Source organism: Phodopus roborovskii, unplaced genomic scaffold, assembly GCF_943737965.1.
Source record: "Phodopus roborovskii unplaced genomic scaffold, PHOROB, whole genome shotgun sequence".
In the NCBI taxonomy this organism is placed as follows: domain Eukaryota; kingdom Metazoa; phylum Chordata; class Mammalia; order Rodentia; family Cricetidae; genus Phodopus; species Phodopus roborovskii.
Genome location: NW_026126442.1, coordinates 1,190,235 through 1,207,174, shown reverse-complemented (window position 1 = coordinate 1,207,174; position 16,940 = coordinate 1,190,235). Strand labels below are relative to the sequence as shown.

The 16,940-nt window shown below is 39.4% G+C and overlaps 1 protein-coding gene across 4 annotated transcripts in view; it reads left to right on the top strand.

Annotated features, from left to right (window-relative positions):
* Rnf38 (ring finger protein 38) overlaps window positions 1-15,539 on the top strand; it is a 105,533-nt gene extending 89,994 nt beyond the window's left edge. For all 4 annotated transcript variants that reach the window (XM_051187695.1, XM_051187694.1, XM_051187693.1 and 1 more), the window contains 6 exons: window positions 1,263-1,424; window positions 2,149-2,255; window positions 4,182-4,266; window positions 7,711-7,832; window positions 11,635-11,734; window positions 13,151-15,539. In XM_051187695.1, coding sequence (XP_051043652.1) covers window positions 1,263-1,424; window positions 2,149-2,255; window positions 4,182-4,266; window positions 7,711-7,832; window positions 11,635-11,734; window positions 13,151-13,213 — 639 coding nt within the window. In that variant the 3' untranslated portion in view covers window positions 13,214-15,539. The remainder of the gene's footprint in view (window positions 1-1,262; window positions 1,425-2,148; window positions 2,256-4,181; window positions 4,267-7,710; window positions 7,833-11,634; window positions 11,735-13,150) is intronic.
* Window positions 15,540-16,940: the final 1,401 nt, after the last annotated feature.

Genomic DNA, 16,940 nt, shown 5'->3' with positions numbered 1-16,940 from the left:
TAATGTGTGTGTACATTCTGTAGTTGGGAGTGAGGTAGGCAGCATGGCACATGTTGAAGCCAGGACAACTTTGTGGAGTTGGTTTTCTTCCAGTTTGCCAGGATTGCTCAGTAAGCACCAGTACCTCCTGAGCCTTCTCACTGGCCTCTTATGTATTTCTAAATTGAAAAATGGAAACCTTATAACTGTCAATACTTAACATTTTTTTAGAAAAGGGGGGGGGAGTGTGTGTGTGTATGTGTGTGTGTGTGTGTGTGTGTGTGTGTGTGTGTGTGTGTGTGTGTGTGTGTGTGTGCAGGTACTTCTAGAGACCTGAAGAGGTGTCAGAGCCTCCTAGAGCCGGAGTTTCAGTTTGTTGTGATCCACCTAATATGGGTACTGGGACCTGAATTCTGCCTGGCAGCAAACCTTTTAGCCATCTCTGCAGCCCCAAAGAACTTTCTTCTTTTCCTCCTCTTTCTGCTGTCCTCTCCCCTCTCTTTCCCCTCCCATTTCCTTCTCACCCCTTCTCCCTTCTTTTCTTGGCTAGTATGTTTTTTGTTTGTTTGTTTGTTTGTTTTTGAAATGGTGTCCTTTAACGTTATATTGAAAAGATTGGAATGAGGCCACCTATTACACATTTCTTTTAAGAAAAAACACTTCATGCTATGAGTACAATGTGTTTTATAGTCATTGAATTTGTGTTGGAGTCTCCCTCCATGTCCCAGGTTGTCCTCAGTCGTCCTGTCTTTACCCCAAGTGTTAAGATTATAGGTATATGCTAACATGCCCAGGCACGGTACATTCAGAAGTAAGTTAAGGGTATGTCAGTTTTGTAAATAAAAGTACTGGTAAGTATATTATCTAAAACTCACATGTTGACACTAAAACTCATGACTTCTATATTGAGTGAATTTCCATTATACCATACCCCACTGTTCCTCCTCCTGACTTATACACACACCATATGCTAGTCCATCAGGGCGTTGTGACAACTCAGAACTTGAGCTTCCATCTAATCGATTTACTGTGATTTCTTCTTTCCTTTCATTTTATGAGAGTTTGAGTAGTAAAAAAAAAAAAAAGACATATGTACTATAATGGGTAATGGAAATGTTTAACACACTAAATTAACACAAACTAAAATTCTAGGTAGGAAATTTTGTGTCCACCTGTATTTTAGTTTGATGTATCAAGACAATCTTGGCCTTGAAAATATTTTTCATCATTTTATTATTTAGAAAAGTATCAGAAGTATATTGATTTCCTTTTCCCCTCCACAGCCTCTGCAGAGGATAGAAAATGAAGTGGAACTCTTAGGAGAACATCTTCAAGTAGGCAGTTTTACTTATCCCCCTTCAGCCCATCCGCCAACATTACCTCCGTCAACACCTTTGCAGTTCCTGACACATGATCCTTTGCATCAGGAGGTGTCCTTTGGCGTAGTAAGTCTAAGTGCATTATTATATTCATTTATTTGTTTGACAGAACTCATGTATTCTTAAAATCACATGTGTGTATGTTGTTTTACCTATATTAATATTAAAGAGCTAGCTAATGACACTAGGATGGTAAGTTTTTTAAAAACCAAATAAGTGGCAGTTGGGCATGTTGGCACAGGCCTGTAATCCCAGCACTGAAAAAGTAGAAGCAGGAGGATTGTTTCAAGTTTAAGCACAGCATAGTCTGCCAAGCAAGTTCCTGACCAGCCTGGGCTAGAAAGCAAATGGGGCAGTTGAATGTCTGGCACACACCTTTCGTCCCAGCACTTAAGAGGCAGAGGCAGCTGTATCTCTGTGTTGGAAGCCAAGCCAGTCTACAGTGTGAGTTCCAGGACTGCCAGGGCTATGTAGAGAGACTGTCTCAAAAAAATCATGAACAACAAAAACAATAACACATGCTAAGACCTGCAAGGTAGCTCAGAGGGTAAGGGTGCTTGCCATGTAAGCCTGGCAACTTGAGTTCCATCCTAGAATTCTCACAGTGGTAGGAGAAGAGAACCAATGCCATAAACTTGTCCTCTGATCATTACATGCATGCTGTGACATGTACACCTACACACATCATGTACACAAAACAATTTTCTTTTTAGTTAAAAAAAAAAAAGTAAATTATTTGGCATTGTTTGTAAACACAGGATGATCATTCTCAACCTTTGCTCTCCTACAGCCTTATCCTCCATTTATGCCTCGGAGACTCACAGGACGTAGCAGATACCGATCCCAGCAGCCAATACCACCTCCACCTTATCATCCCAGCTTACTGCCATATGTGTTGTAAGTTCTTTCTCTACTGAATTCTGTTGACTCTGCTTGATGAATGCCTTCTCTACACGGCCTGTGACTGTGTATGTGTTATAAGATGCTAAGTGGTTGTGGGGCCAGAGAGCAAATTAAGGAAGAAGTAGGGGAGAAGACAATCTGAAACAATTTGTCTAGCAAATAATAAGGTGGAAAATTTAAAGTATTTGCCACTTTTATACAGTTAGAGTCACTTTTTTTTTTAGATTTTATGTGTCTTGTATACAGTGTGTGCATGCAGGCCAGAAGAGGGCATTGGATCCTTGGAACTGGAGTTAGATGTGAGCAACTATATATGGGTAGTGAAAACTGAACCCGAGTCCTGCAAGAACAGCAAGTGCTCTTAACTGCTGAGCTATCTTTTTAGACCCTAGAGTCACTTCATAACTAGTAAACAAACACAACTGTTTCTTTACATTTATTTATCATGCATGGTGTAGGGGAGCACATGCATACCATGGCTTGTCTGTGAAGTCAGAGAACACCTTGGAAAGGTCTGTTCTCTCTACCATATGTATTCTAGGGATCAAATTCAGGTGATCAGGCTTGCTGGGAGGACCTTTACTAAGCCATCTCTTAGGCCCTTTTGATTATCCAGCTTTTGATGGGGTTTTCCTGGAAAAAAGGCAAGTCATTTCTGTATTTAGAACTAGGCTGTTAGGATTAAGCTTACCTGTAATGAACATTGCGGGTTAAACGTGGTAGGATTTTTTTTGTTGTTGTCGTTTTGCTTTGTTTTTTTAATTATTTCTTTCTGACATTGTGAAGCATAGAAGTAGGCCAAGTCCAGGGTTGTTTATTAGCCTTGTATCTATGGAAATGGATTCTTCTGTCCTCAATCATAGGGCATGCTCATAACCCTCATGCTCCAGCCATTATATCAGTAAACTATGTAGTGGGAGTGGGAAGCTAAGTGTGGGGGTACACTGTAATACCAGAAGTCAGAAAACCAAGGCACAGGGAAGCTATTCTTAAATTCAAGGCCAGCCTCTACACAGAATAAGTACCAAGCTAGGCAGAGTTTACATAGCAAGACCCCATCTCAAAGAAACGAAACTTTAAAAAGAAAACAGGTTCCTCTGTCTACCTGCTTCTCTTGACAACATTTCCAAGAATGGAACATATTACTATTGTTGCTACTTCATTGGCTGGGACCTAGTCACATGTCTACAATTACTTTCTAAGACATATGTCTTAGATCAGATATAATCTTTAAACTGCAAGTTATTTTTCTGATAATTTTAGCTTCCCTTCCTCCCCCATACCACATACCTCCCTCTCCTTTCTGTTTGTCTTAAAATAAGGTAATATAACCTCCCAACTTAAAATCAGCATCAGTTTTGTACTAAAAGACATAAAAAGCTTAATAGGGTTTTGTGTTAAATTAATAGATTAATATGGAGGAGGAATACTGATAACTAGAAATTTTTCTAGTCTACATATATATTACTGTTTATCCTAGCAGTTTTTATTATATAGGCCTTACATGTTTTATCAAATTTATTTCTACATTTAAAATGTTTCATTACATTGTATTTAAGTGTTAGTATGTTGCACATATGGCAGTGGGCATGTACATACCTTGACCCACTTGTGAACGTCAAGGCAACTTGTGGGAGTCAGGTTTTCTCCTCCACTGTGTGGGTTCTGGGGATCAGGTTCAGATTATCAGGTTTGAGAGAGCTCCTTTACCTGCTTAGCCATCTCTGATCTTCCCATTTATCATTGTTATGCTATTGTAAATGCGTGTTCTGTTCCTAGTAAAGTCACTGCCTTTAAAGAGTTGACACTGAGCTAAACACTGACCATTCTTCTTCCATGTAACTTGACCTTTGTTCTCCTACCGTTTATTTATGTTAATGTACTAACATGTTAGCATTTCCTTGGTGGTTTTCTTTATAGATCAATGCTTCCAGTACCACCTGCAGTGGGCCCAACTTTCAGCTTTGAATTGGATGTGGAAGATGGAGAAGTAGAAAATTATGAGGTTAGTAGATGAGTGTGAATAATTTAGAGAGTATTGTGTGTAATTGTCGTATACTTTCACATGAACATTTCTTAGTTAACTTTGCATTTTAAGATACAAATAAGTCATTAAATTGTTTAGCTTCCCTAGAATATGTGGACATTTTCCACATACCTGTTACAGTAAGTAGATAATACAGGGAGAGAATGCAAATGATGAAAAAATGGTGGGTTTTGATTAGGTCTTCAGAAAAGATTTGTGGAAGCAAAGATGTTTGAGCCGAATCTTAGGGGTTTTATTTTATTTTTGCATAAGGTTGAGGAAGGAAAGTATTATACATTGTGTTATATAGATTATGATGTGTGATTAAAGTGAAAGGGAGAAAGTGGACCTGGTAGGGTGACACATGCCTGTCATGCCAGTACTCAAGAGTTAGAAGCAGAAGTGTAGCAAGTTTGAGGCTAGCCCAGGCTACATAAGAAATGAGGAAATGGAGATTTGAGGCATGATAATGGGATTGGTGCTTGATAGTCTGAGTCAGGAGGATCTTGAGTTCAAGATCAGCCTAAATTATATAGCAAGACACTTGTCTTTGTAAAAAAGGCAACCTAGGTTCTGGAGAGATGGTTCAGAGGTTACACTCATTGGCTGCTGTTCTAGAAGTCCTGAGTTCAATTCCCAGCAACCACATGGTGGCTCACAACCATCTATAATGAGATTGGGTTCCCTCTTCTGGTGTGCATGCATACACATGGGAAGAACACTGTATACTTAATAATTATAAGTTAAAGCAGATAAGTAATAAACCATTAAAAATTCAAGAAGAGTGAGATACTAGTATAAAATAGGTTAACATAATAATTATAACATCCTATGATACGCCAAAGTGTTTTAAATATGAATTTATGTTAAATTCTTGTAAAAACCCAATTCATTGGCCTTTTTTATCCTTTTCTTTATATACTGCTGGGTACAGTTTGGTATGGAAAAGGTTTCTTTGAATAATGTTGAAATTCATATCATTTTGCCAGCCTTGATGAATTAATGACACCACAGGTTCCTGAGTACCTGGTGATGTAACTATTGGACTGGACACAACAGGCCCGATGAACATTGCAAAGAGTCAGATCTTTCAGTGTACAGAAAGTACCAGGAAATGTGCTGAGCCAGATAGTCAGAGGTGGAAAGTCATTAGAGTCACACTGGGAATGTCTGTATCTGTACTTGTTTTTTATTTCAGGATAGGTTCCCCATGCTGACCTTTAGCTTGTTATGCATCCTTGCACTTCTTATTATTCCTGCCTCTGCCTTTTAAGTGCTGCTATTAATGTTTCCACCATACCTGGTTTGATGTTGTGCTGGGACTGGAACCCATGGTCTTGTGCATGCTAAGCAGACAATCCACCAACGGTCACACATTGAGAATTTCTGCAGATCTTTGACCTGGTTTCTTCAACAAATAAAGGACAAAAAGACTTGAGGGCCTAGAGAGATGTCATACCATTACTTAGTGCCTTGTCAAAGGACCAGAGTTAAGATCCCGGAACCTATGTCAGGGGGCTCATAAACATCCTGTAACTCTAGCTTCAAGAGATCCAACCTCTCACTCTAAATCTCCATTGGCCAACATACATACATACATACATGTGTACACATATGTGAAGTAAAGTAAATATAATTTTAAAAGACTTGACATATCAAGCCATGGTAGCATTGAATCCCAATTTGAATAAAATACTTGTTTTAAAAATGATCAGAAGTATTTGAACATTAATTGGATATTTGATGTTAAATTTTTGACACAATTTTGCCTGCTTGTATGTGCCTGATGCCCTTGGAGGCCAGAGGAGGGTGTCAGATGGTTGTGAGTGAGCCCCATGTGGGTGCTGAGAATTGAACCAAGATCCTTTGGAGGAGCAGGCAGTGCTCTTAACTGCTGAGCTATTGTCTTAGTGTTTCAATGAAGAGACATCACAACCATGTCAGCTCTTATAAAGGAAAGCATCTAACTGGGGAGGTTAAAGTTGTAGAGGTTTAGTCCATTATCATCATGGTGGGACATGGCAGCACATAGGCAAACATGGTGCTGGAGAAGGAGCTGAGAGTTCTACAACTTGATCAACAGGCAACAAGAAGTGAACTGAGTCGATACTGGATGTAGCTTAACCCACCCCCACAGTGACACATTTCCCCTGAAAGGGCCACACCTCCCAATAGTGCCATCCCATATGAACTTTTTTTGGGGGGGCAGCTACATTCAAACTACTACAGTTATCTTTTCAGCCCTGTTGTGTTCTTTTGAAAAGTCTTTAATAAATTATGTAATAAATGTAATCCATCTCTCTGAGGCTCTTATAAACCAATCATATCTAAACTAATGTCTTTAAAACTATTTTGTGTGTGTGTGTGTGTGTGTGTGTGTGTCGGTCCATTCGTGTGTCCGTCCATCTGGGCATACGCCTTTGCCATGACATGAGGTAATTGGTGAGAGTTGGTTCTCCTGTCTGGAGATTAATTAAGCTAAGATTGTCAGGCTTGGTGGCAAGTGCCTTTACCTGTTGAGCCAAAGCCATTTTGATTAGAGCAGCTGGCTCTGTTACTTATTCATCTCTGTACTGTATTAGAAATGGATCTGTCTTTGACAAAAGCATCCAGTTTTTAAGCAATTGGTTTTCATTCCCATAGTGTCTGTGCCCTTCCTCTCCTGAAAAATACCATGTAAAACAGATACAGGAGAGATTGACCTCCAGACTGGGCATGACTGTCCTTGTGAGCATAGAAAGACTTACTGAAAGCAAATGTGAAAAATCTTAAAAAGTCAGGGTATAGCCTCAGAAATATGAAAGGAGTCAACTTAAGGTCATTATCCCAGGAATCCCACTCAGTTGTAGCCTAAGTGTGAAGTTTTCTTTGTAAAATTTAAGGTGTAAGTGTGAGCATATTGGCTCACACCAGTAATCTTAGCACTCGAGAAGCCAAAGCAGGAGAATTTCCATGAGCTTATAGCTTGCCTGAGCTACAAACTGAGTTCTAGGATAGCCTAGGTTACAAAGTAAGATCTTATTTCAAAATTAATTAATGTAATGTAATTAAAAGTAAATAGTAGTTACTCCAGTGGATGGCTGAAGAGAAGGCTCAGTGGGTCAAAGCTCTTGCCACTGAGTTCAATCCCTGGGACCCACTTGGTGCAAAGAAAATCAATCTCCCCTGCAACTCGAGAGAGAGGGAGAGAGAGAGAGAGAGAGAGAGAGAGAGAGAGAGAGAGAGAGTGTGTGTGTGTGTGTGTGAGAGAGAGAGAGAGAGAGAGAGAGAGAGAGAGAACACGCATGCGCACAACACCTCTGACCTCTATATGCCCTCCATGGTACCGTGTGCATACATGTGCACATACATGAGTAATTATGATATTACTTGAGTAGAAAATGTAAAGAAAGATGAAAATCTGTCTCTTTTCTCTTTCTTTAGGCCCTGCTCAACCTGGCAGAACGACTGGGAGAGGCGAAGCCTCGGGGCCTGACTAAAGCAGACATTGAACAGCTTCCTTCCTACAGGTTCAACCCTAATAACCACCAGTCGGAGCAGACTTTGTAAGTGTGTTTCTGTGATGTTCCTCTTACAGTTTTCTCTTGCCTTTGTGAAGTACAAGTTTGAGTGTCAGGTAATGTGATAAAGGTAAGTTGCCAGTTCTGGGTTTGTGCTGGCCAGTAAGGTAATTAGTTAGTCACATGGACAATTTATATTTCTTAGTCACAGTAGCAAGTGACTGTTATTAGAAGGTTTAAATATGGAATGAGCTGAAATTCATAAAGTTCACCTGTTGAGTATTTTTAGCATGTTTGTGAAGCTGGGCAACATCACCATTATGACCATTTCATTGCTCCACAGAATGGTCTCCTCTCACTTGCTAGTAGCTACTCCCATGTCTTCTCAACCCTCTTTCTTCATGCCTTATTGCCCCTGTATCTAGAGAGCACATATCTGCACTCATATAATAGTGATTCTCAACCCTAAAATACAGTTCATCATGTTGTGGTGACCCTCAACCATAAAACTATTTTGTTGCTACTTCAAAGTAACTAATTTTTCTACTGTTATGAATTGTAAATATCTAACTTTGCAGGATATCTGATATGTGACCTCTGTGAAAGTGTTCTTTGACCCTCTCCCCCAAGGGGTCACAACCCACAGGTTGAGAAATGCTGCTACAATACTGTAGTCCTCAAGCTGCTCAGAAAGTCAATGTAGTATAACTTTTCCCAGGTTCATGTAGAGCAGCTTGTGTCAAGTGTTTGTTTTTATGGCTAAAAATACTCCATGGTACTCATATCATACTTATCTTTCTATAGTTGATGGACATTTAGGTTGTTTCCATTGCTTGACTTTACAAGTGATGCTACTTAGAACATTTGTATAAACATTCTTCTGTGGGTTTATGTTTTCATCTCTCTTGGGTGGAAGTGAATTGCCTGGAAATGAGTTGCTAAGTTAAGTTCATAGCCCTATGTTTAACCTTTTGAGAGTTGTCATGGTTTTTCCATTTTATATTCTGAGAAAATGCATAGAGACTTCAGTTTCTACATTTTTAGACTATTGTCTCTGGGTTGTCCTGCTGGGTTTAAAATGTTAGCTTACTGAGGTTTGACTTTCCTTTCGCTGGAGGGTGCTAACATTAAACATCTTTTCTTGCGTTTATCAGCGTGTTTGCATGTGTGCAATTATTTTGAGAAATGCGTTTTTCTAATCACTGTCCATTTTCAAATTGAACTGTCTTTTTTTGTTAGCCATCTGAAGAAGTTTCTTGTATATTATAGATAAAAGTTCCTTGTCAGATAAAAGATGTTCAAGTGATATCTCCCAGTCTCTGGACCTAGGAGATGGTTTAGTCTTAAAGTGCTTGTTGAACAAGTGTGAGGACTTGAGTTCAAGTCCCAGCACCCATGTGCAATGGCCAAGTACGGCAATGGACGCTTATAATTCCAGCGGTGGGAAGGCAGGGGTAGGCAGATCCCTGGGGCTTTCCAGCCCAGCCTGTTTGGAAAGTAAAAGACTCTGTCTTTGGTTATGTAATACAAATTGACCATCCTTGACAACATGCACACAAGGTAACATTATATAGACTGCGTTAGTTGTATTTAAGGATATATGCATGCAATAACAGTAAAACAAAGAGGCCAGAATTTGAAAGCACAAGAAGGGCTCTATATGAAAGAGTTTGGAGAAAGAAAAGGGAAGGGAGAAAGATTATAATGATAATCTTAAAAAAAACAAACAAGGTTTGGCTGGGAGATAGCTCAGTAGATAAAGTGTGTGCATGAGGACCCAAGTTCAAGCCCCCAGAACCCACTTTTAATTGTGTGGTGTGTACTCATGTAATCCCAGCACAAAATCCCTGGAGCTTGCTGACCAGCCAGCCTTACTGAAACAGCAAGCTCCAGTTTTAATTAGTAAGTGGTTCTGTCATAAACATAAAAGTTAGATCAGGGCTAGTGAGATGGCTAAGAAAGTAAAGGTGTGCTACAGGCCAGTAGCCTGAGTTCTGTTGCCAGAATCCACAAAAAGGTGACTATAGAACTGAAGTAAATGGAGGGAAGGTGGAGAGCAGTTGAGGAAGAACCTGCTGTGGGTCACACTAGCCTTTCATCCCAGCACTTGGGAGGCAGAGACAAGCAGATCTCTGTGAGTTCAAGGCCAGCCTGGTCTACAAGAGCTAGTTCCAGGACAGTCAGAACAACACAGAGAAATCCTGTCTCGAAAAAACAAACACCACATTTCTTAAATTTCTGGTGAGTTTGTTTTGTTCTGTGATGTTGAGGATCAAACCTAGGGCCTTAACACATACAGTCAAGTGCTTTACTATTGAGGTGTATCCCCACCTAATTTTTGATTAATTTTGTTTCAGTTCCTTTTTATTACTTGTTTTTCTTTTTAATGATAGTGTTTTCCTCGTGTGAAAAAAATTTATCTACTATTAGATCACAAAAATTAACTATTTTCCCCTTAATCTAGAATTTTGATCCCATTGTTTTAGGTAAATTATTTTGCCTATCTGTGTTTGTTGTGTATATGCAGGTATACATGTATGTGTGTGCACATATAGGCCAGAAGTTGATTGATGTCAGGTGTCTTTTCAACCATTCTCCACCTAATTCTTTAAGACAGGGTCTCTCACTGTTTCAACCTCATTAATTGACTAGACAGCTTTTAACCCAGAGATCCCAGCTTTTCTCTGTGAGTCCTTTGGATCTGAACATAGGTCTTCATATTTATGCACCAACCTTTACCCACAAACCTCCCCCCTCCAGGCCTTATTTAACTTTTTATATGGTGTAAGATTTATGGATCTACCTTTGTGCTTTTTCATGTGAATATCCTGCTATTCCAGGCAGTACCTTTTTTCTCTTTATTCCTTCCTTTCTATCTCCTTCCTTCCTTCCTTCCTTCTTCCTTCTTCTCTGTCTGTCTCTCTCTCTCTCTCTCTTTCTCTCTCTCTTTCTCTCTCTCTCTCTTTCTTTCTCTCTCTCTTCAAGATTTCTCTGTAACTTTGGAGCCTGTCCTGGAACTTGCTCTGTGAACCAGGCTGGCCTGGAACTCAGAGATCTGCCTGCCTCTGCCTCCTGAGTGCTGGGATTAAAGGCATGCGCCACCACCACCTGGATCAAGTGCCTCTTTTAGCTTGTTATTGTTGTTTGTTTGTTTGTTTGTTTGTTTTGTTGGTGGTGGGTTTTTTGTTTTGTTTTGTCACAGGGTCCCACCATGTAGCCCTGACTATCCTGAAGTTCAATAGAATGGGCTGACCTCAAACTCACAGAGATCCTCCTACCTCTGCCCCAGATACTGAAATTAGAGGTGTGCACCACCTTGCCCAACCTTGGTATAGTAGTTTTAGTTTTCAGACTAACTTAATGTTAATTAGAAATACTCTTTTTTGTCATTTCTGATGGATGTGTGTTATATTTTAGGATATAGTCTGTATAGTACCTGCGTGTGAATGGTGCACAAGCCTGTGCATTCACAGGACATTGGGTGTTCTCCAGTTTTATTGTTTGTCACTGCTTCTAGACAGGCCATCTCTGCCTCTGGGTGCCAGGGTTACAAGCACACATAGCGATGCCCAGCTCTTTACATGGATGCTGGGCCTTTAGACTTAGATCCTCATATTTACAAGTGCTGTTAACCACTGAACCATCTCTCTAGCTCCTTAACTAGAAATGTTTTGATAATCTGTTAGTAAAGCAAAGAACTTTGAGTAATTCCGTTAGCATCATCATTTTCAGGAATAGTGGTAATTTAAACAAAATTCAGTAATATTTTGATAACTGAGAGTGTCTTTGTAATCATAATAGTCATAACAAATAGGAAACGAAAACTGACCTTTTTGCTCTTTTGCAGGTGTGTAGTGTGCATGTGTGATTTTGAGTCAAGGCAGCTTCTTAGAGTCTTACCCTGTAACCACGAGTTCCATGCCAAGTGTGTCGATAAATGGCTTAAGGTAAAATGATCACAAATGTAAAGAAAATAACTTTTATTCTTATTGACCATAGGTTCATCTGAGTAGGGCCATGGTTTGGGGATGGGGGGGGTGGGTATAGGAGATAAATGGAAGCATAGCTTTTAGAGGAAGCACTCTGCAAAGTCTAGTAAAAGAGTAGCTGCAGAGACTGGAGTAGCGGTTCTGTGTGTGCTTAGCATGGGTGATTTCTGGGTTTCAACTGCCAGCATTGTTTTAAAAAAGAAAGCTACAGCCATCAGCATGGTGAGAACAGGGAGCAGATTATTTGTTCCTATTATCTGTGTGCTTGAATTTCATTCTGGTGTAGTTCAAGACCTGGGCTCCTTGTTAGGATTCACATTTTTTTTTTTTTTAAATCGGAGTATGGATGGAACCTCACTTGGGCTTTCCTTGCCAGAGGTTTTTATGGAGAATAATAAGCTTTTCACTTAATTCTGACTAGTCCTTTTCTTGTACATATAGAAAAGCTCAAAGATTAAGAATAGCATAGTAGTGTTTGAGCAGTTAAGAGCACTGACTCCTCTTCCTCAAGTTCTGAATTCAATTCCCAACCATCACATGGTGGCTCACAAGCATCTGTAAAGAGATCTGGTGCCCTCTTCTGGCCTCTGGCCTGCAATCATACATGCAGGCAGAACACTGTATACATTTTTTTTTTTTTTTTTTTTTTTTTTAAGTATAGCAGTGATCTGTGAAAGTGACTCAGGCTTTTGGGATACACCTGCAGTCCTAGCACTCAAGAGGTGGGAATGGGAGAATGAGATCAAAGTCCTGTTTCAAAAAAAGAATTAGATTAGTGTGTATGACATCCTGGATTTAACCCCCAGCCCCACACACGTTGTTCTGCAGTGGGGGTGGGAGGTACAGAAAGGCAAGGTTTTGATTTTAAGTTAGTTAACTAAGTTTTTCCAAACTAGTGATAGCAAGTCATGATTATGATTTTAACAAAATCTGTCTTGGAGATTTTTATAGGTTGTCTTGTTTGTTTGTTTTGTTTGGGCTTGTTTTAAAACAGGATCTCCTGTAGCTGAGACGAGCTTGAAAATCTTGATCCTCCTGCCTCTGCCTACAAGCATTGGGGTAACAGGCTTGCACTGCCACCCTAGTTTAGGAGGCATTTGATTTTTTGGTTTTTGTTGTTATTGGTTTTGGTTTTGTTTTTTCAAGACAGGGTTTCTCTGTGTAGCTCTGTAGACGAGACTGGCCTTGAACTCACAGAGGTCTGCCTGTCTCTGCCTCCCTAGTGCTGGATTTAAAGGCATGTACCACCACCACCACCTGGCCAAGGTTTGTTTTTTAAAGGAACAGAATATAAAGACCATATGAAAGTAACCGTAGGCCTGGGTACTTCACTGTGTGAGACATGACTCCAGTGAGCTTCCTCTTGTTTTTCAGGGAAATCGTACTTGCCCAATTTGCCGAGCTGATGCTTCAGAAGTGCATCGGGATTCAGAGTGACCAGCCTAAGAGCACAGATTTTGTTTGGGTGTTCCTCATCACGTGTATATATGGACTATCCATTGAACTTAACCTGTGTGGCTTCCAGCCCTCCCTTTACCAAAAGGGTCAATGGACCTTTCTTTGCACTGTGTGACTTAATCAACTATAAAAGCTTACAATTAGTCTTCACAATTATGGGATTGTTATACTAACTGTGTGATTGGAACTCCAAAGATCTTTTCTTTAGCTTAATTTTGTGTGTGCACTAACATTCCCTGGTTTTTGTGTGATCATTCCGAGTGTTGCTGCAAGATTACAGTGGACGTGATCTTTTAGCATGTGCTTTTATAAAAAAATGGTAGCTCCAGATGATATAGCAATCTACCTTATATAGAGCCTTCAGAAACTGTGAGTGGAAATGAATGCAGTGTATGAGTGTTGGTGGTAAGTGAATCTGTGTGAGAGAGTGCGTGCAACTACATGTGTGGGGGCATGGTAGCTACTGCGTGTATGAGATCCTATATACCAGCATGTACCAAGAATGTGTGTGTAGTTTTAATTATGCTGCAATGTATAATCTGGTGTGTTATTTAAACAGCACTAGTACTGTACACTGGTTTTCCCCTTGTGTTTGCTGTTGCACACTGATTGCTAAGGGTGCATCAATTCTAAGCATTGAATACTCCATCGCCTTCCCTCCCAATGAATGGAATGAGAAAAGCCTTCTTCCTTTGCTTCAGGCAGCTGTCCCCTTCTCTTCCTTTGTGATCCTAAGTGGGTCACTTAAGAAAAAAGTGTCAGATTCTCACTCCATGACCTGATTTTTTTTTTTTTTTAATTTTCAATTCTGTCATAAAAGAAACTTTTGTCTCCAACTTGCTATTTCCAAAAAGAAGGTGCAATATCATACATCATCATTAGCAATATTAGCATTTCAATCAGTGATCTGAGTGTTGATACTTTCTGTTTTTCCTTTACATTTCTAGTAGTGTCTTACAGAAAGGTCCTGTGATTTTATTAATGTGTAGATTTGTAGTCTGTTCCCGAAGATGTTCAAGTAATATATTTTCAAGAATACCACTGGCCCCATAAGTCTTGCCTCCTTGACTTCCACTAGAACAAAATCTGTTACCTACTCAGCCTGGTTTCTGGTGTGTGTTCTTGCTCAGGCCTCCATGGGCAACTAAATTGTTTTAAGAGAACTATTTCTCTTGGTGTTAAGTGAGTTCCCACACTCCGGTCCTGAAGTTCTCATCAAACCTTTGCTTCTGGATGGATCAAGTGCTGTGGCAGCTCATTCCTTAGGCCTGGTTTGCTTTGATGTCTTAATGTTTTTTTCTTTTATGTTAGAGTGAGAAAAGCTTAGTGCAACAGGCACCATGAATACTTGCAGTGTAAATGAAGATTGGATTTTTGTATAAAAAGAAATAATGCTGTCAAACAGGAATTGACCTTTATTTAATCTGAAATGATACATACCTGTGTAAAACAAAACAGATTCATTGAACCTAAATCAGATTGTTTGAAGTCATTTATCAGCAACATTGGAATCCTTTCTCCTTCTCTCAGTGTGCTCAGCCTTGTCTGCCTTTTCGTGAGTTATGGCATCTGTTTGGCAGCCTCATGTGCTGCAGCCTTTCCGTCACTATGTGACATCTTGCTGCCAACCTCACTCAACTCGCAATTGGCACTGGGCCTATTTTTTTACTCTGATAGGGAGAGTGTTCAACTACTTGTTACTGCCATGATCCTTACCCTCCTTCAAGTCTCTAAGCTCATCATAGCCTAGAGTTCAGGAAAGTCAATTCACACAGAAGCACAATTTTGTCTTCTTCCAGACACTGTTGCCTCTATCTCGTCAGACAAATAGGATTTGACCTACTTTCTGTTTGCCCCTAGATTTGTGTTTATGTCAGAAATACATACACTTAAACAGTGGTAAAATGCACTTGTTACTTTTAAATCATTAGGATACCCCCTCCTGTTCCTAATGAATAAAAAGGTGTGTTAAAAACCAAAATTATTGACATATAACAGTCAGCTCCAAATCACATACAGCTTAATCTTTTTTTTTAATTTAAAGAAATTATGTTTAAAATGTCAAGTCCATATTATATATACACTTTTATATAGCTGCAAAACCTTTATACTGTACAGCTCTAGCATAACACTGCTCCACTCAGTATTTGTTTTATTGATGCACAAGTGAAGCACTTTCCTAATTTATAGATACTGACTACCAAGGCACAGTGTGCCAATGACTGGAAAGTAGCCTTTCTTTATCTGTCAATGTTTGCCATAAAGTCCCCTTTCCAGTAGACTTTTTTTTTTTTTTTTTTTAAAATAGAGGTAATTGACAATTTAGAAGGCATCAGGTCTGTCCTGGTGAAATTCTCTGTTTTGCATTTCTTACTGCTGTCTCCTTGGGGGTGTCTTGTTTTAGCACAGCACTCTTAGAGATGGTTCAGACTTTTGTTCACTGAGTGGTTAGTGTATTTTAGGAGCATGCTTGGTGTGATCTCCAAGTAGCCATGGTGGGCATCTTTGTGGCCAGCAAATGAGAAAGTGCATTTGGCTCCTGCCCAGCCGTCACTTTGGGAGATGCACCAGGTGGCAAATGGATGTTGGCAGCCTTGGTCCTCTCCTACAGCAATGTTGGCTTTACTGTCTTACCTTAGCTGTGGGTTTTTGTTTGTTCGTTTGTTTGTTTTTTGTAGGCTTTAATATTGGGTGGGTTTTTTTGGTTGGTTTTTTTTTTTGGTAGGTTTTAGTTGTGGGGTTTGTTTGGGGTTTTGACTTTTTATTTTGTTTTTGTTTTGTGTGTGTGTGTGTGTGTGTGTGTGTTTTTTTTTTTTTTTTCTTTTGAATGAATGAATCACCATATTTTGTATTTTTTAACTCCAGCCTCCACAAACAACTCAAGGCCTCCAAGTTATCAAGATAATCATACTAAGATTTTTCTGTCCTGAATTTTGTTGTTTTTTTTTTTTTTTTAGCAGAATCTGAAATTATGAAAGCATATTAGATTTTATACACTCCCTGAACTGTAATTTGCTAAAATTCTTAAATTTGGGCCTCTTGTGATAATTGCAAGTGTGATCTGCCTGCCAGCTTTTGAGAATATTTTTCACAGTATCTCTAGGCCTTCTTTAGAAGTCTGTCCCCCATAGCGCATCTGGTTACCTCATGTTGCTGTTTAAGATTATGAAAGCTCACAGGGGTGTTTGTTGGAATCATTTGCTGAGTCATTTCCTCAAATCATATTCCATTGTATCAGTTAACATATAGTTTTAAATGTATGTATTATAAATACCTGTAACCAAATCATTTGAAGGCTTGATAAATTTTTAACAAAGTTTGTACATTTTTTATGAAAGTTACTAGTAATGCTTTACTAAGTAGTGCAATGAATTTTTATTTTTAATCCCTGTGCCCAATTTTGGAGTTGAGAGGGTTGTTGGTAATAAATGTATGATGTACACTTAAAATATTGTTGTATTTCATGTTAGGTGTGTTTTTAGAAGCTGTGTTTGCAAAGGGGTAGAGGGTTTATTGGATACAGCCAGGGTAATAGAGCTGGGTTGAGGTGATAACCACTAAGCTTAATCTTTCACAGTGTATTCTTTGATGTTGGTATAAACAAGTAGGAGTCACAAAATGAGCATTGTAGCATTGGTACCTACTTATTTCCTTATAAGGCCAAGCAAACAGCAGAAAATGTAGCCACACATGGGTGCATGCATAT